This window comes from Erythrolamprus reginae, chromosome 2 (assembly GCF_031021105.1).
Source record: "Erythrolamprus reginae isolate rEryReg1 chromosome 2, rEryReg1.hap1, whole genome shotgun sequence".
In the NCBI taxonomy this organism is placed as follows: domain Eukaryota; kingdom Metazoa; phylum Chordata; class Lepidosauria; order Squamata; family Dipsadidae; genus Erythrolamprus; species Erythrolamprus reginae.
Genome location: NC_091951.1, coordinates 217292031 through 217311660, shown reverse-complemented (window position 1 = coordinate 217311660; position 19630 = coordinate 217292031). Strand labels below are relative to the sequence as shown.

The following is a 19630-nucleotide window of genomic DNA, read 5'->3' as shown; positions in this document are numbered from 1 at the left end:
CATCGCCCGTATCCAGCAGATAGGCTTTGAGTTTTTGGCTGGGGGGGGGAGAAGTAGGACCTTCCTAAGTCCCCTCCAGCCAAAAACTCAAAGCCAGGCAGCCCCCAGCCGCCAAAGGAGCCTCCTGATTCTCCCCGCCCTGCCCGACGCCCCACCCTGTCCTGCATAATGTCCTCTGCCGGGAGGGCAGCGGCGCCGCGGACCGGCTGGAAAACCCCAACGGCCCGGTCCCGGTCTGCGGACCGGCGGTTGGGGACCTCTGTTATAGAGGATATAGTAGAGAAGAAATACGACATATAGGAGAGACTATAGGACAGGGGATGGAAGGCACTCTAGTGCGCTTATGTACGCCCCTTACTGACCTCTTAGGAATCTGGAGAGGTCAACCATGTATAGTCTAAGGGTAAAATGTTGGGGGTTAGGGGATGATACTACGGAGTCCGATAATGAGTTCCACGCTTCAACAATTTCATTACTAAAGTCATGTTTTTTACAGTCAAGTTTGGAGCAGTTAATATTAAGCTTGAATCTGTTGTGAGCTCTTGTGTTGTTGTGGTTGAAGCTGAAGTAGTCTTTGACAGACAGGACATTGCAGCATATGATCTTGGGGGCAATACTTAGATCATGTTTAAGGCGTCGTAGTTCTAAGCTTTCAAGATCCAGGATGGTAAGTCTAGTTTCGTAGGGAATTCTGTTTTGGGTAGAGGAGTGAAGGGCTCTTCTGATGAAGTATCTTTAGACATTTTCGAGGATGTTAATGTCAAAAATGTGGTATGGGTTCCAAACAGATGAGCTGTATTCTAAGATGGGTCTGGCGAAAGATTTGTAAGCTCTGGTAAGTAGTGTGAGATTTCCAGAGCAGAATAATAATAATAATAATAATAATAATAATAATAATAATAATAATAATAATAATAATTATTATTATTATTATTATTATTATTATTTATTAGATTTGTATGCCACCCCTCTCCGAAGACTCGGGGTGGCTCACAACAATAATAAAAACAATGTTACAGTAGAACAAATCTAATATTAAAAGGGAAAAAACATAGAAAACCCCATCATTTAAAACCAAACAGCACAAACATACCAAACATAAAATATAAAAGCCTGGGGGAGGTTTCCCAGTTCCCCCATGCTTGGCGATATAGGTGGGTCTTGAGTAATTTACGAAAGACAAGGAGGGTGGGGGCAGTTCTAATCTCCGGGGGGGAGTTGATTCCAAAGGGCCAGGGCCGCCACAGAGAAGGCTCTTCCCCTAGGGCCCTCTGAATGACATTGTTTAGTCCACGGGACCCGGAGAAGGCCAACTCTGTGGGACCCTATTAGTCGCTGGGATTCGTGCGGTAGCAGGCGGTTCCGGAGGTACTCTGGTCCAATGCCATGTAGGGTTTTAAAGGTCATAACCAACACTTTGAATTGTGACCAGAAACTGATCGGCAACCAGTGCAGGCCACAGAGTGTTGTAGAAATGTGGGCGAATCTGGGAAGCCCCACGATGGCTCTCGTGGCCGTATTCTGCATGATCTGAAGTTTCCGAACACTTTTCAAAGGTAGCCCTGTGTAGAGATCATTGCAGTAATCGAACCTCAAGGTGATGAGGGCATGAGCGACTGTGAGCAATGACTCACTGTCCAAATAGGGCCACAACTGGTGCACCAGGTGAACCTAGGATTAGATTAACAACTCTTGAGGCCTTCTTGGCGATTCCAAATGTGGTCTTACCAGCACTCTATACAGTGTTATCACAATCTCCCTCTTCCTACTTGTTGCAGCCAAGCATTCTTCTTGTTTTCCCTACTGCCTGGCTGCACTGTTCACCCTTTTTGAGACTGTCAGAAATCACTCCTTCTGAACCCTTCTCTTCTGATGTTTTCTGTTAACACAGAACTGCCAATACAATACTCAGATTGAGGATTCCTTTTCCACAAGTGCATTATTTTACATTTGGAAACATTAAATTGCAGTTTCCATTGCTTTGACCATTTATCTAGTAAAGCTAAATAATTTGCCATATTACAGATGCCTCCAGGAATATCAATCCTATTGCACACTTTAGAGTCATTGGCAAATAGACAAACCTTCCCTATCAAACCTTCCCCTATATCGCTCACAAACATATTAAAAAGAATAGGACCCAGAACAGATCTTTGTGGCACACCGCTTGTAATCAGTCTCTGCTCAGAATACTCACCATAAACAACAACCCGCTTCAGCCAGCTGCAAATCCACTGAAGTATCCAGGGATTAAGTCCAATCTTCACTAATTTATCTACCAGCTCTTTATTTGGAACCATATCAAAGGCTTTGCTGAGGTCCAGATAGGCAATAACCACAGCACCACCTTCATCCAACACCTTTGTGACATAGTCAAAGAAATCAATGAAATTAGTCTGACATGATTTGCCTTCAGTAAAGCCATGCTGGTTTGGAACCAACTGGTTTGGAACCAATAAGTTATTGGTTTTTAGGTGCTGATTTATCCTCTTTTTGAGTAGAATCTCCATCATTTTAACTATAGCTGATGTCAAATTAACTGGCTTGTAGTTACCAGCTTCTTCTCTACTGCCCTTCTTGTGGATAGGCACAACACTGGCCATTCTCCAATCATCAGGAACATCTCCTGTTAAAAGGGATTGGTTCAGTATAGGGCAGCCAAAAATTTTACTGTCACATTGTAGCCGTGGCTTATTTTGTGGGTGTGGCTTGATGGCAATGTGATGGAAGGCAACCATGTGACCAGATGGGAGTGGTTTGATAATCATGTGACTTGCACATACTAAAAATATTTTTGAACAATGAACCTAGAAGTTTACTTTAAGAGTGTCTTTCTCTACAGATACACTGCTTTGTAAATTGTTACTTTGTTGTAAATTGTAATCTTAAATAAAATTACCATTTTAAAAAAGATATAGTTCTATGGATTATAAAGAGAACTAAGAGTTTATAAGAAAAATAAGAAAAAAACTAGAAAGAATTGAATAATTAAATGTGTTCAAATGGATTAGTAGTAATTGTTAAATATCTGATTGGCAAACAGATGGGAGGGGAAGTATATTTCCAAGCACATCTAGTTTGCTTTCTGCTCACTTTTACTTAGATCACATATTTATATACAGCGGTACCTCTGCTTAAGAACGCCTCTTCTTAAGAACTTTTCTAGATAAGAACCGGGTGTTCAAGATTTTTTTGCCTCTTCTTAAGAAACATTTTCTACTTAAGAACCCAAGACAGGAAAAATTTCCCAGGAAATTTGAGAGCGGCACAAAGGTCCAGCCAATTTTCTGCCATTCCCCCTTTAATCCTGGCCATTTGGGGCTTCTCTGGGCTGCTAGAGGAGCCTTTCCGTGGTGCTTAAGGAGGCTTTGGCAGTACAGAGTGAACAGAGAGTTTTCCTTTCTCTGGGCACTTGGAGAGGGAATAAACCACTTTGCTGTGGTGACTCCCTCACGCTGCCTCCCACACACCTGGCACAAAGTTGCCTCCCAGAGCATCTAGGCGTAGAAAGGCAAAAGGGGGCACTTTGCCCCGGCTGAATCAACTTGGCTTCAGCCAAACCGAGGAGTCACCATAGTGAAGGAAAGGTGCTGGCTACAAAGTGAGCAAACGAGAGGAGAGGTGAGCCCTTCAGCATGGGAAGGAAGAGGAAGCAGGTAGCAGCAGCAGCCTTTCAGTCAAAGGAGTGGGAGGTTCCCCCCTCTCACCCACCTGGGTTTCTGTCTCTGGCACCATGTATGGGAGGCAGCCTCACACCGAGTGTATGGGAGGCATGTGCTGCTCCTTGCCGCTACAGATATATATATAAATGTACACAATACAAAACCTATTGAAGTAATAATTCTTAAGGAACATCCAAACAACTACCAATTTTACAGATTTTTTTTTAAAAAAAACATTTTCCTCTCTCGCTCATATCAGGGATAAAAGCTGCTATTATCTTACTTCAAGCATTCTATACCATTTCTTCATACTGATGAGGGAGGGATGAAAGGAATTATTTGTGACAGACAAGTTTCATAGGCTTATGCTAATCAGAATACAAGGAGCATATTATCTTTTCTTTCTAATAGTTTTTTTTAAATTTCCCTCCCATGAAAGGTAATGGAGATAAAGAAGTGCCCTGGGAGCTCTAGGGCCGGGTACTTTTGTCTTCCTATTAATGTAACTGTATATCAAGTCAAACTATTAGTAAACCAAATTCAATTTTATGTTTCCTGCCTAGCCCCTCCCTCTCTTCCTCTCTTCCTCCTGCTCGCTCATTCACTTGCTGTTGGGCATGCACAAAGCAACCCGTAGCCTGGACTTTATTCGCTCAGAGCCATCCAGAGGGAATAAAGCCTTTGCTTCTCTAGGTGATGGGAGAAGCTTCTTCGTCCCAGTGCCCAAGAGAAACAGAATAATTTATTCGCTCTTGGGGTAATCCAGAGTGAATAAAGCCTTTCTCTGGGCGGTGGGAGAAGCTTCTTCGTCCCAGTGCCCAGAGAAACAGAACACTTTATTCACTCTTGGGGCAATCCAGAACCAATAAAGCCTTTGCTTTCTCTGGGTGGTGGGAGAAGCTTCTTCATCCCAGTGCCCCAGAGAAACAGAACACTTTATTCGATTGGACATTTTCCAGAATGAAGGTCATCTGCATATTGTGGTTTGTAGTAGAAGACCTCCAAGTTCTGTTCCAATTCTATTAGTCCTTGGAGAGGGGCGGCATATAAATCCAACAAACAAACAATATTCTGTGTTCTATATTGTATCTCGTGCTTCTGCACTGGGAAATGGACAGATGTATATATCCTGTAGGAAAATATTTTCTATTTCATGGGCTTTGTGGACTGACTAGATGAATTCTCTTTTAGGTTGCTTTATTTATATCCTGCCTTTTTAACAGGATTTCAAGGCATCATGCATAGCATTGTGTGTAGCATCCTCCTACTTTTCTTATAACTCCCATGTGAGTTAGGATTGGGAAACAAGGAGGAATGACTGGTCTTGCAGTGTCTACCAATACCTCACATCAGCTCTCCATATTTTGATGCTCCTTGGATATTTGAATGCTTACCATTATTTTATTTTAGTAGAGCAAAATAGTTCTGAACAATCAAAAAATGTAGATCTATATCTGAAATACATTCTGCATTGTGCTAATTTCCATAGAGCAGAATTTGCAACTTGCAATCACGGTTCCCCATTTTGTCTTCAGCAAGTGGAGAAAGTTTAACTGAAGTTTTCACTTTAGAGGAAAGGAAGTGAATATTCAGATGCGGCTAAAATGTAGCCAACTGTAGCTGAAAGCGGTCAATTCAAAATATGATTTCTGAGCAAGGTGATGAGTGGAAAACAAACAGCTATTTATATCTTTCAACCAGATTGCACTACTTCCTGTTGATTAAAAGAGTCAATGTGTCCCTCTCCCTCCTAGTGTTTGTCTTAGATTTAGTTGTATTTGGTGTTGATTTTTTTTAGTTTTTCCTTAATTAATACTAGAAGGAGAAGTGTTAGTTCAAGGAGAATTAAGGAGGTGCCCCAGAAAAAAATGCAGGCAACTAGTAATGGGATGAGAAGTCATGGACTGATTCTTTTTTTTAGTGGCAGACAGTAACTTTCATAGACTTTCTAGCCTAACAAGATTTTTGCTTTTTCAAGGTTTCCCATTCACAAAATCAGGGGAGCGATTTACCAATGCTGCCTCAGTACTGAAGTAATGAAAGGGCTTCTCTTAAGAATCAAGCAGTCTGTCTTGTACCAAAACCTCTTGGGATCCTATCCTGTCTTTAGAACATCTTGGTTGAGTCTACAACATAGCTCAACACATTCATATCAGTGCAGTTTTTCATAAAAATAACTGGAATCCCAGGAGTAAGAACTTGGAGAACCAAGTTTTCTCTGCTGATGCAGGGACATCTTTGGATTGTACTAATGTCCAGCAAATAAATCTGAGGATCAAAATTACATTCTGAAGGATTAATAATAATTAAATATGAAATATTAAAGTTGACCCTTAATGTGGCAATTCTACAGAGTCTACGGAGAGGGGTGGCATACAAATCTAATAAATAAATAAATAAATAAATAAATAAATAAATAAATAAATAAATAAATAAATAAATAAATAAATAAATAAATAAATAAATAAATAAATAAATAAATAAATAAATTCTAATTATATGGAAAAGTGTCCCATATTTATGATGGTATTTATTTATATTAGGCACTTAGCACTACTGATGATAATTGATATTTTTAATTTATTTAAAAATCTACATTTCTCTTTTGCATATTCCAACTTTTAATTTGTTAATCGCATAGAAACATCATTTACATAAAAAATGTATGACATTGCAGATTACTTTGGTTGACATGGAAGTGCTCAAATAAGTTGTAGCCAGAAAAAGATACTATTGTAAATATTTCTGAGGAACATCATATTCAAAAATTCAATATCCAAGAGAATCAGGTAGTTCTGGTGGAAGGGGTAGAAGAATCTGTGTTTTCTTTGCAACAAAAACCACATTTCTACTTTTCCAGTATATGTGCAACTTTAGATTGGAAAAATTAATGTCTTCCTCCAAGAAAGTTTTTGTACCAGATTTGCTAGATATCACCATTTTAATTCCCTCTTGATGCACCTCAATCCAATTCAGGAAGTTCAAACTGTGCAAGGAGCTGCTGATAGAGTTCTACAGAGGAATGGATCAGTCTGTCATCTGCACCTCTATAACTGGTTTGGTTCTGCAACCCAACAAGACAGATACAAACTTCAGAAGATAATTAGAACTGCAGGAAAAAACAATTACTACCAACCTGCCTTCCATTGAGGACCTGTATACTGCATGAGTCAAAAAGAGACATCCTGGACATAAACTATTTCAACTCCTACCCTCAAAACAATGCTATAGAACACTGCACACCAAGACAACTAGACAAAGAACAGGTTTTTCCTGAATGCAATCACTCTGCTAAACAAATAATTCTCTCAACGCTGTCAAACTATTCACTAAGGATGCATTACTATAACTATTAGTCTTCTCATCATTCCTATCAACCATCTACTCCCACTTATGACTGTAACTTTGTTGCTTGTATCCTTATGATTTATATTGATATTGATTGTTTCCTGATTGCTTATTTGTACCTTATGTTGTACTTTATGATTCTTAATGAATGTATCTTGGGTTTTTTTTTAATTTACACTAAGAGCAGATAAACGAAAGACAAATTATTTGGTTGTCCAATTACATTTAGCCAATAAAGAATAGAGAAAGGAAATAATTATAAAAGAATTAACAATAGCACTGTATCTTGAAACTGAGATCTAAAGCAAATTGTAATCGTACTTTCCATCATTTCTAATGTTACATTAAGATAAATTGCAATTACAAATACATTTTAAAATACATATGAAATGTTTAAAATGATTATCTATGACTCCCCCCTCCCCCCCAATAATCTTTTTAAGAAAGGAAAGCATAACAATCCTTACCAGTGACATTACAATTTGGATATAGTCAGGCCAGACTAGCCAAATTATACTCTTAGGCAAGACTTGGAAAGATTTGTGACCACATTTAATGCCTTTTTAAAATTCCTTCGATCAATGGATCCAATAAGTTCAGTCATTTCAGTAGACGGCAAACAAGAATCTGGGAGTTGGGAGACAATGTGGGGGGGGGGAATTCTATTCAGAGAGACAATATCATTTCTTAACAATATCAAAAACTACAAGTCATGTTATTCAAAAATTAAATTCTAATTACATAAAGAAACTGCAGTTATTACTGGCAGAATTGTCAGCACAAAGGGAGGAAAGATTAATTTTTCTCTCCCAGATGCCATCACATACAAAATACAGCCCATGTGAAACTTCTTCTTTTGTAGTTCCTGTGTCTATACTTGCTGAAGGTGTTGATGTATTATGAGACTGCAAATACTTGAAAAATGTACTCTATGCCCTAAAAATAAAAGCACCAGCAAGGAGGAACCTGTTCTCAAGACTTTAAGAAAAAGCTACAAAACAGCTTGGTCTTTCCAAAAGGTCCCATTATCCCATACAGTAGTGAACAGTGGTGTGAGAAATTTAAACCTCTCTTGGATGAAAGTGCAATTGGTCCATGTCTGGAATTTATTTCTGTTTTTCCACGATCTCTCCAGGTGTGACTGATTGATTATATGCCATCCTGAACTGTTATCTTAGGTACCAAAGTTTTATTCTATTTTCTGATAGACAAAGTGTTGCAAGTATTCAATTAATGATAACATCTAATATAATCAGAATAGCTAAAGACATAACTGGTAGGATAAGCTGGAAATGAAACTTAGGCATTTCAACCTTTTTGCTATAACTATTAGCTGGAAAAGGTGCAAAAAGGGCAACAAGTATGATCAAGGGAATGGAGCACTTCCCTTATAAAACCAGGTTGCAATGCCTTGAAAGATGGCGCTTAAGAGGTGACTTGATCAAAGTGTATAAAATCATGCATGGGATAGAAAAGGTGGATAGAGAAAAACATTTTCTCTATCACACAATACTAGGCCGAGGGGGCACTCCCTAAAGCTCATAGGTAAGAAAGTGAGGACAAATAAAGGGAAATATTTCTTCACCCAGAGGGTTGTTGGTTAATGGAATTCACTTCCAGAATAGGTCGTGACAGCTGTCAGCCTTGATAGCTTCAAGGCAAGATTAGACAAATTCATGGATGCCAAGTGTGGTTATTGAAAAGGATGTCCAAGTGCCGCCTCTATGTTGGTTAAGGCAGGCAAGATTCCCCTGGGTACTATTTGTTGGGGGTCAAGGGAAAGGGAGGGTTTTGCCTTCTCTTTCTGCTCAAGATCCCCAGGTACAATTGGTGGGCCACTGTGTGACACAGAATTTGTTTATTTATTTGTTTGTTTGTTTGTTTGTTTATTAGATTTGTATGCCGCCCCTCTCCGTAGACTTGGGGTGGCTCACAACAACAATAAAACAATTCAAGACAAATCTAATAATTTAAAAACATTTAAAAAAAACCATTATTAAAGCAGACATACAAACAAACATACCATACATGAATTGTACAGGCCTGGGGGAGATGTCTCAATTCCCCCATGCCTGATGGCAGAGGTGGGTTTTAAGGAGTTTACGAAAGGCAAGGAGAGTGGGGGCATTTCTAATCTCAGGGGGGAGCTGGTTCCAGAGGGTCGGGGCCGCCACAGAGAAGGCTCTTCCCCTGGGACCCACCAAACGACATTGTTTAGTCGACGGGACCCAGAGAAGGCCAACTCTGTGGGACCTAATCAGTTGCTGGAATTTGTGTGGCAGAAGGTGGTCCCGGAGATATGCTGGACTCGTTGGGCTTTGGCCTGATTCAGCAGGGTTCTTCTTACATTCTTAGGTATATTTGCTATTATCTATGGTATTTATATGAGTGTGTGTGTGTGTGTGTGTGTGTGTGTGTATGGATGGGGGAGATTGATTACATTCAAAGCTAAAGAACCAATCAACATCAAATACCTCAGCATGGGAGCAAACAGCTCCAGTGAACTGTGTAACTCCACCTCAGAAAGACTAACTTTAAACAGGGTTCAGAGCTACGGAAAACACCCACCTCTTGATTCTTCTCATTTCTAGTCAAAGGGATACTCAGGCAAAGAATTGGTGGTGCTTGGTGACTCAAAGAGCTTCCCCACAACAACCCTGTACAATCATGGACAGGTAAACCCACTCCTTCTGCCCCTGGGCACACTGCTAAAACCATCAATTCACTTGTTATGAATTTACTGTTTTTCCCCTTCTGACTCAGCTTTCCAAATGGCTTCTTCCTATAATTAATCAATTCTCTAAAGCCACTAGCTCTTTTTTTCTTTTTTTGACAATTATTTTCTGTCATTGTTTTTGTCTTTTCTCTGGTAAGGTTTCTCTATTTTTCTTGCACATAATTGGCTTTATGCTTTGTTTTTTAATGCAATTAGTTCAAGAAAGTTATAAAAATATTTCTCTCACCTCATTGCCTTTTTATAGAAGTAAAAAAAAGGAGAGATTCAAGTAGGACAAGAGAAAAAGAAGAGAGACATCGTTAAACTTTGGTACCTTTCCTACTAAGATGAATTTAGTTGACACATGAGTCTTGTGTAATTCAGAACTTCCTAAATCAGAAAGAGTTTCTGTAATAAAGATTTATGATAAATTTCTGTAATAAAGAAATAGATAAATTTATTAAGATGAGTGGGTCTAAGTTCAAATTTTCTATATCTGTTCACAGTGACAGACAGAAAACTGCTCTTGTCCTGTGTGCATATTTCTTCTGAGTAACATTTTTGAATCTGAGCTATTCATAAATATCTATCTATCTACATCCTTTCATGTAAAATGGAACTGTAGCATAGGTTATTTAAATGTTTATAATTTAAAACATTTTAGTTAAATAAATAGATTTTAAACATGAATAATGCTCCTTTCACCTAACTGATTTTTCACAACTGGTATACGACACTGCCTTCTAGATTCTTTTTATGATATATTTATTTATTTATTTATTTATTTAACTTATTTATTTGTTTGGATTTCTATGCTGCCCTTCTCCAGACTCGGGATGGCTTACAAAAATATACTTAGATGTGGAATCTATAATTAGCTATAATTTTGTTCTTTCAAAAAAATCATAATATGATTCATGAAACAGTTCAACCCTTATATAAGTGTTTGCATTATTTCTGAGAAGACTAGCTTTCATTAAGTATCCCTTAATTGCCAGATTTCTTTATATTGAATGTAATAGCAAGTATGAAAAAATAGATCTCCTATGACAGTGATGATGAACCTTCCCCCCCCCCCAGGTGCTGAAAAAGTGTGTGCGCGCACTATCATGCATGCGCAAGTGCCCACACTCATAAATCAATGCCTGGGAATGACGAAAATAGCTTCACCCGCCTTTTAGAGGCCCTCTGGAGACCAGAAACGACCTGGTTCCAAACTTCTGGGGAGCCCAGTAGGCTCATGTTTAACCCTCCCCAGACTCCAAAGTCTTCCCTAAAGCTGGCAGAGGGTAAAAGCACCCTGCTCACCACTCTGGAGGCACTCTGGAAGCCAAAAACACCTTCCCAAAGCCTCTTTGTGAGCCAAAAATAAGCTGGCCGGCATTCAAGTGCACATTGGGGCTGAACTAGGGCAATGACTTGTGTGCCAGAAGATATGGCTCCAAGTGCCACCCATGGCACCTATGCCATAGGTTTGCCATCACTGCCCTATGATGTCTATAACAAGCACAAAACCAGATCTCATTTTGTAATTGAAAATTTATGCTATTATTCAAATACTCCTCTATTCCCAGCAATCTGTCTCATCCCACACACTCTATGAGAATTATTCTTTCAGGAAAGAATGAAATTTTGGTAGATCTGGACATTCACCAAGCAATTATAAGAATTGGAAGATGCCAGTTGACTCCCTGCTCAATACAGGAATTCAAATTGAAGCAATCCTAACATTCGGCTGTCAAAGTTCCACTTAAACCTAGGAAGTGATGGGGAATATGTCACTTATCTGAGTTCCATTTTAAAACTTATTTCTCTCGAGAAGGGGAGGCTCTGTTTATTTTGAGGGTGTTCCCCCCCCCAATATTCATTGGAGAACTCATTTCTTTTAATTTATTAATAATTTTAACAAATTCCTCATGATTAATATTTTCCTAGTTAAAACTGGGCACAAATAGCCTTTTGAAATTCTGTACTATATTTGGGGTACATGATTTCTATGTATACTCTACTTAGTTATAGGGCTCATAGCATACATTGGAATGAGTTACTGTTTTTCAGTCCTACATAAAATGCAGCTCTGAGTTTTATGAAATAAATAATAATCTTAAAAGGACTTTGTTTAATTGCAAATGTATGTTTTGATTTGACATTCATTAATTGAAATGTATAGTTCTGGGGTCAGATCCTTGAAAAGCACCAAACCCATTTGAATCTTCTCAAGATCATCCATCAGAAAGCTTCCATAATTCAAAGCAATTTCTTTACAATTTACAGCAAGGACATAGTTTTTCTCTTGAGTTAAATTAAATCTCGTCTTCATAATGGGACACAAAGATTCTTTAATAGCTCTTTTTAAGAGCTGTGTCCCTGCAAAGTTTATTTATTTATTTAGAAAATGTATATTACTGCCTAGTCATGGTGACTCAAGGCAGCCTACATTCAGTAATGGGCAGCCAAAATTTTTACTGCCACACTGTGGGTGTGGCTTATTTTGTGGGTGTGGCTCATTGGTCATGTGAATGGGTAGGAGTGGTTTGCTGGCCATGTGAGCAGGCGGGAGTGGCTTGAATGATCATCATCATTCAAGTGAACTGTTAAGTCCTCGATTTACAATCTCAGCAGTGCTGCTCACTGGGGTGAAAATTTGCTTTGCGTTTTCCGTGCTCTACTTCCTGGGTCACCCCACGCCTCAGGCTGGGTAGCTAGATGAACAGGTGCCGATTAGCTGTTGAGAAAAGATGGGGGAGGAAATACCCCCCCGCAACTCCTACCGATGCTGGCCTCCCTGCCGCTTTCTGAGGAGGAGGAGGAGGAGGACGGGAGGGGTGGATTTAAAAATATCAGAAAGCCGGGGGAGAGTCACAAGGTTATTATTGCTGCACAATGGCTTTTCATCTCAGCTGTGGGCAGAGTCAGGGCTTCACAAGGGGAAAAAGACCACAGCCCAGACTGCTTTGGCATGGCACGGCTTGACTCTCCTTTTTTTCCCTGCTGCTGCTGCTGCACGCTCCTTGCTTTTTTCCTCCTTCCTCCTTCCTGACCTCAGCAGGTGGCCGTGTGAGGTTGGAGAGGAACCGGGCCGGAGAGAGGGAAGCTTGTCTGAGGCCAGGAAGGAGGAAAGAGGAAAAAAGCGAGGCACGCACAGCAGCAGCAGGAGGGGGGGAAAAGAGAGCTGAGCCGAGACTGGTAATCCAGGAAGTGACTGCCACCGGTCAGCTGGAGCTGTGCATGCAGCTTCATTTCTGCCCATGGACCTGCATTCCACCCCATCCTGCCTGCTGCCCACCTCTGCTTACATTGATATAAAACAACATATAAAAGAAATAAAATAATAATAAAAAGAAAAACAGCACAGATTCATACTGGCCATTTAATAGGCTCCATCCCATTCTGGGTTCCCCAGGTCGCTTGGCAAAACCACAACTTTAAGTGCCTTCTAAAAGAATGTTAGACTGGGAGCAGTATTGGGCTGCAGCATGGATGTGGCCCAGTATGCCGGCCCAGTAGAAAAATTGAGATGCACACAAATCTCCACATCCTTGATATGTGCACACATGCATGTGTGAGTTTTGGCTTCTGAGCATGCACAGGAAGCGAAATCTCACATGAGGACGCTCACACACATGAGATTTTGCTGATTTGGGGCTTTTTTCACTTTTGCGCATGTGCGCATGCACAGAATCAAGAAAGCAAAAACCCTCCCAAAATCGGTGAAATCTTGTGCACGTGAGCATTTTTGCATGAGATTTGGCTTCCTGTGCATGTGCAAAAGCCAAATCTCAAACCAGCATGTGTGCACCTGCATGCCAGACACACACATGCTTGCACTGGTCACCGGAAGCACACCGGTCACCAGGAGCGCACCCATCACCGGGAGCGCACCCGTCACTGGGAACGCAACAGTCACCAGGAGCACACTGGTCACCGGGAGCATACTGGGAGTGCACTGGGAGTGCCGGTGATGGAATCCTTCACTGAGTGGGAGCCAGTCTAATCTCTGGAGGGATGATGTTCCAGAGAGACGGAGCCACCATGGAGAAGACCCTTCTCCTGGGTCCCACCAAATCAGGGGTGAGCTACTGCCCGGATGGGGGGGAACACAGTGGGGTAGCAAAAATGGAGCTCAACCCCAGAGCACCCAATCTGCGCTGAAAGATGTTGAAAGAAAATGCAGGTTGTCCTGCATAAGCCACGCCCACAGTGTGGTAGTAAAAATTTAGGTAGCCCTTCACTGCACCAAATGTATCTCCTTAGAAGATGGAACCCGCAACATTCCTTGTTTCTCCACTCTAGTGGTTGGGTAGATGTGACTAGTAAGAGACAGTTCCTCAGATAAACTGGTTCCGAACCATGAAGTGCTTTAAAGGTGACAACCAGCACCTTGAATTGCACCTAGAAGCAAATCAACAACCAATGCAGTTCCTGCAGGAGAGGTGATATATGTGGGCACTGAGGTCTGCACAAAAACATGTGGGCCGCTACTTTTTGCCCCAACTGGAGTTTCCAGATGCTTTTCAGGGACAACTCAATGTGGAGCGCATTTCAATAATCAAGACGGAAGGTGACTAGGGCATGAGTAGCCATGAATAGGGATTGTTGTTCTAGGAAAGGGCATAACTGGTGCATAATCAGAAGTCACACAAAGGCTCTCCTGGCCATGACTGCCACCTGCTGTTTGAGCAGGAATTGCAATCCCAGGAGAATCCCCAGATTACGCGCAGGGGCATAGTTGTTTTGGGGGCATAGTTGTTTATGTCATTTCAAGCCCACTGCAAAGTAAAGTAAACTTTGGTAACGCCACTCTTAAAATTGTGTTTTTCCTTACAAACACTGGTATACAAATAATCTAGGGTTTGCTGGTGACAATATTGGCGATATTGTCTTTGGTCTTCAGAGTGGGGTGGCATAAAAATCTAATTAATAAGATAGGTAGATAGATAGATAGATAGATAGATAGATAGATAGATAGATAGATAGATAGATAGATAGATAGATAGATAGATAATGCACTCGAGTCCTGGAATCTGTCCAGCTTCTGTTGGCTGCTTAAATCTCGTTGCTTAGTCATTCAGTAGTGGCCATTTCTGTCAGCGATATACTGTAGTCTATGTTGCCACAGAGGCTAAGCATCGTGTATATGCAGAGACAGCTACCCATGTTATATGCAGAGAAAACTACCCTTGCTTTATTAGACATTATAAGACTGCTGTTCATCAAGGGCTCTGTCAACCTTCGCTTATGCTGCTGCATCTCTCTCGCTAGGTTGTCAATAGTTACGGGGTGGGTTAGAGATAAGGGTTTGTGGGATGGAAGCACGCAGGAGGCCATGAAGGAGATAAGTTTCATTTTCCTTGGTGCCAGGAGGAGACAATTAGAGGAACATTCCAGAAGAGTGACGTGTGGGTGAAGATGAATCCACCTGATGGTCATGGACAATAGAGATTGGTCATTTACCCAACGGGGCTGGAAGGGGCATTTGATATATGCTTGTATTGCGCCATTTTCTCAGACTTTTCTTTTCTTTTGATGCTTCTAATTTCTGATTTTGATAAATTCACTTTTGAACTTTTACAAAAAGGACTCTGAGTTTTATTTGTCTTACATTCTGACTGGCAGCTTGACTTTAAGCAAAGTCTGCCTCTACAGTCATTCCTGGAGAAGCAATTCTACCAGGGACTGGCAAAGATGTCCAGACGTGAAAGCGAGGGAGATTCTTCTGGAGAGGACATTTCCCAGAAAAGCCTCTCCCCTCCAATACTCCAAAGGGAGGGAGCTCTGGGGCATAGCGGAGATGAGCAGCCTCAAGGCGAGCCGGTGAGAAGAGCCCCCCCCCCCCGGTGGTCTACAGGTGTTGGCGTAAGTGATATCCCTGATGATGTAATGGGGGTTTCTGATGCTAATGTGACCCATCAAAAGAAACAAAAGAAAGAGAAGTGGGTGGTCAGCCAGGAGGGGTGCCTGCTGACTAAGCTGGTAACCGGCATCAAGGAAGCCCTATCAGTGGTGGAGAAGAAAAGTCAGAGAGAACTTAAAGGCCCCATGAGTGAGGAGGAGGGGGAGGACGAAGAGAGAACTGGGCTCTCTGGGTAGGGAGTGCAGCGGAGAGCAGCAGCCCAAACCCCCCCTCCGGTGCGAGATATGAGTCCTTCAACCCCCAAGGTGAATGCAGCAGGGGAGGAGAGGCCTGCAGATGCAAGGCACTGACCGCCCCTCACTTCACACTGTGGTACGACGGGGCACTGGGAGGCCTGAGATATTTCTTGGCCCAAGTAAACCAATACATGGAAGATTACGAGGATAAGTTCCCTAATGATCTGGCTTGGGTGAGGGTCGTGACCTGTGCATTAGACGGCAAAGCTGTGGATTGGATGGTGTCCCTCCATGAACAGAGGGACCCCGCCCTCAGGAATTTGGATCAGTTTATGACGGCCCTTAGAGCACGATTCAAGGATCTCCTGGCTGAAAGAAAAGCCAGGACCAAGCTGAAAACCCTTAAGCAAGGAGGGAGATCAGTCACAGAATATACCCAAGAGTTCCGGGAGCTGATGGCTTATGTCAGTCCATACCCAATGAACATTCTCATGGAATACTACATGGATGGCTTAAATGATGAGGTTTACCAGCATTTCCGAGCCAGACCCCTAGAAACCTCAGCAGATGGTTCCAGTTGGTGGCGGAGGTGGAGGTGGATCTCCTGAGAGGCCAGTGGGAGAAGAGTTCCCCCTCGGGGGGGGGAATGGGGCCCAAAGAAGGGCACCAGGGCGGTTCCAGAGAAACCCAAAACTACAGCTTTCTTCCGATGCGGGAAGGAGGGGCACCGAGTAGCAGACTGTCTGGCCAAGCCTGTGGTGAGAGTGACCCCTACTGGCGGGAAGAAGCCAGAGCAACGCACCAAGAAAACCCCAGCGAATGGGAAAGGAAGCCGTAGAGGTTGCCCCCCAAAAAGGAGAGGAGTTGGGATCTCCGGTGCGTCCAGTCATTGTGGATAGAAAGCCGAAAGAAGGCGTGTTGGTAAGTCCTTCCCTGGATGCATTCCCATCATATTATGGGACCCAACGGGGGGGGGGGGCGCAAGGGGAACTATGTCAGCCCTTTTGGATTCAGGCTGTACCAGGAACTTTATGTCTCCGGAGGTGGCAGAGAATTTGGGCCTCAAGTGGCGAGGCCTGAGGGACCCTATTTCATTTACCCAATTGGATGAGTCAATGGCAGGGGGGAAGCCAGCCACACATGAGACTGGGACTCTCTTCGTGACAATGGGGTCCCACCAAGAGACTATACAGTTTATTGTGGGTCCCCCCTACTGGATAATGCAGTCATACTGGGACTGCCTTGGCTACAGAAGTGGAATCCTGAAATTAATTGGGCTACTGGTGCTGTGACAATTACCTACCAAGGAAAGGATGAACTGGGGTTCGTCTTAGCAGAATTGGGCCGGAGGAAACACCCCCCCCCCCCCGCATTGAGAGGATTGTAGGGGAGGAAAAAATCCCTAAAGAGTACTGGGACCTTAAAGCAGTTTTCAGCGAAAGGGAAGCTGATAAATTGCCACCCCACAAGGCCACAGACTGTAGCATTGATATACTGCCTGGGGCTAAACTGCCAAAACCAAAGATGTATTCCTTAACCCCTGGGGAACTGGGTGAGCTGCACAGTTTCATTGACAAGAACTTGGCAAGGGGTTTCATACAGCCAGCGAGGCCTCAAATTATTATTATTATTATTATTATTATTATTATTATTATTATTATTATTATTATTAATTGGATTTGTATGCCGCCCCTCTCCGCAGACTCGGGGCGGCTAACAACAGTGGTAAAACAACATGAACAATCCAATTAATAAAAACAACTAAAAAACCCTTATTATAAAAAACCAAGCATATACACAAACATACCATGCATAACTTGTAGTAGCCTAGGGGGAAAGGATAACTTAATTCCCCCATGCCTGGTGACAAAGGTGGGTCTTAAGTAATTTGCGAAAGACAAGGAGGGTGGGGGCAGTTCTAATCTCTGGGGGGAGTTGGTTCCAGAGGGCCGGGGCCGCCACAGAGAAGGCTCTTCCCCTGGGGCCCACCAAAAGACATTGTTTGGTCGATGGGGCCCGGAGAAGGCCAACTCTGTGGGACCTTATCGGCCGCTGGGATTCGTGCGGTAGAAGGCGGTTCCGGATGTATTCTGGCCCAATGCCATGTAGGGCTTTGAATTGTGACTGGAAACCGATCGGCAGCCAGTGCAGGCCGCGGAGTGTTGCAGAAACTTGGGCGAATCTAGGAAGCCCCACGATGGCTCTCGCGGCCACATTCTGCACGATCTGAAGTTTCCGAACACTTTTCAAAGGTAGCCCCATGTAGAGAGCGTTGCAGTAATCAAACCTCGAGGTGATGCGGGCATGAGTGACTGTGAGCAGTGACTTCCTGTCCAAATGGCAGCCCCTATCATGTTCCAAGAGAAGAAATATGGCTCTCTTCACTTGGTTATGGACTTTAGATTTTTTAATACAATTTGCATGCATAATGTGTACCCTCTGCCACTTATGAAGGACATGCTGATCTATCTGGCTAAGGGGAAATTCTTCATGAAGTTGGACTTATGTGAGGTGTACTATAGGGTGTATATCAAGAAAGGAGACAAGTGGGAAATGGCCTTCAACACTCCCTTAGGATGCTTCCAATTTAGGGTGCTCCCATTTGGCCTACAGGGGGCACCAGGAGTCTTCATGCAGCTGATAAATGAGGTGCTGCATGAGCATTTATTCAAAGGATGCTTGATTTATTTGGATGATATATTATTATACTCAGAGACACTAGTGGAACATGTGGTCCTTGTCAGGGAAGTTTTAAAGAAACTCAAATCCGCAGAACTTTATGCAAATCTGGCAAAGTGTGAGTTTCACCAGAGTAAAATAGACTACTTGGGTTACCGTATATCACACCAAGGGATGGAAATGGATCCAGAGAAGGTGACCGCAATCCTGGAGTGGGAGGCCCCGCGTACTAGAAAACAGTTGCAGAGTTTTCTAGGTTTTGCCAATTTCTACCGACAATTTATTCCAGCATTCTCCCAGATAGCGCTGCCAATCACCAACCTACTGAAAACAAAGGGAGAAGGTAAGCCCAAACCTAACGGCCCATTGCAGTGGACCATGGAGTGTCAAGCAGCTTTTGAGAAGATGAAAAGACTGTTTGCGAGTGAGCCCATTCTCAAACACTCTGATTTAGAGCGGCCTTTTGTGGTGAAAGTAGATGCAAGTGATGTGGCCATGGGAGTAGTGCTGTTACAAGGGGACGAAGAGTAGGGCCTTCACCCCTGTGCATACACTTCTAGAAAACTCACTGAGACTGAATGGAGGTGGGCCGTGTGGGAAAAGGAAGCATTCACAGTGCGCTGGGCCTTACTCTCCTGGAGACATTTTCTAGAAGGGGCCAAACAACCTTTTGAGGTGTGGACTGATCATAAAAACGTAGTGGCTTTAAAAAATCCCAGGAAACTGTCCCCAAAGAAAGCCAGGTGGGTGCAGCATTTTAACAGGTTTAACTTCTCACTGCGCTATACAGTGGTCCCTCGACCATCGCGAGGGTTCCGTTCCAGGACCCCAAGCGATGATCGATTTTTCGCGAAGTAGCGGTGCGGAAGTAAAACACCATCTGCGCATGCGCAGATGGTGTTTTTACTTCCACTGCCGCCCGCCCTTCGCCCGCCCACCCCGTTGCTCGCGCCTGGGGTTTCCCCGCGCGCGTGCCGCCCGCCCGCCCACGCCGTTGCTGGGGCCGCTTCCCAGCTGGGAAGTGGAGCTGGGATGTCCCCAAGCGCGCGCGCGTTGCTGGGGCCGCTTCCCAGCTGGGAAGCGGAGCTGGGATGTCCCCAAGCGCGCGCGCGTTGCTGGGGCCGCTTCCCAGCTG

General features: G+C 43.0%; 1 protein-coding gene and 1 long non-coding RNA gene across 7 annotated transcripts in view; one reads left to right on the top strand and one right to left on the bottom strand.

Annotated features, from left to right (window-relative positions):
* Nucleotides 1-6156: 6156 nt before the first annotated feature.
* Nucleotides 6157-19630, bottom strand: part of LOC139161969 (uncharacterized) — a 71245-nt gene continuing 57771 nt past the window's right edge. For all 6 annotated transcript variants that reach the window (XR_011558210.1, XR_011558207.1, XR_011558209.1 and 3 more), the window contains 3 exons: nucleotides 18652-18819; nucleotides 7478-7637; nucleotides 6157-6726 (listed from right to left, as the gene is read on the bottom strand). This is a non-coding gene — a long non-coding RNA (uncharacterized lncRNA). The remainder of the gene's footprint in view (nucleotides 6727-7477; nucleotides 7638-18651; nucleotides 18820-19630) is intronic.
* AICDA (activation induced cytidine deaminase) overlaps nucleotides 9618-19630 on the top strand; it is a 61052-nt gene continuing 51039 nt past the window's right edge. The window contains exon 1 of the mRNA XM_070741843.1: nucleotides 9618-9685. Coding sequence (XP_070597944.1) covers nucleotides 9678-9685 — 8 coding nt within the window. The 5' untranslated portion in view covers nucleotides 9618-9677. The remainder of the gene's footprint in view (nucleotides 9686-19630) is intronic.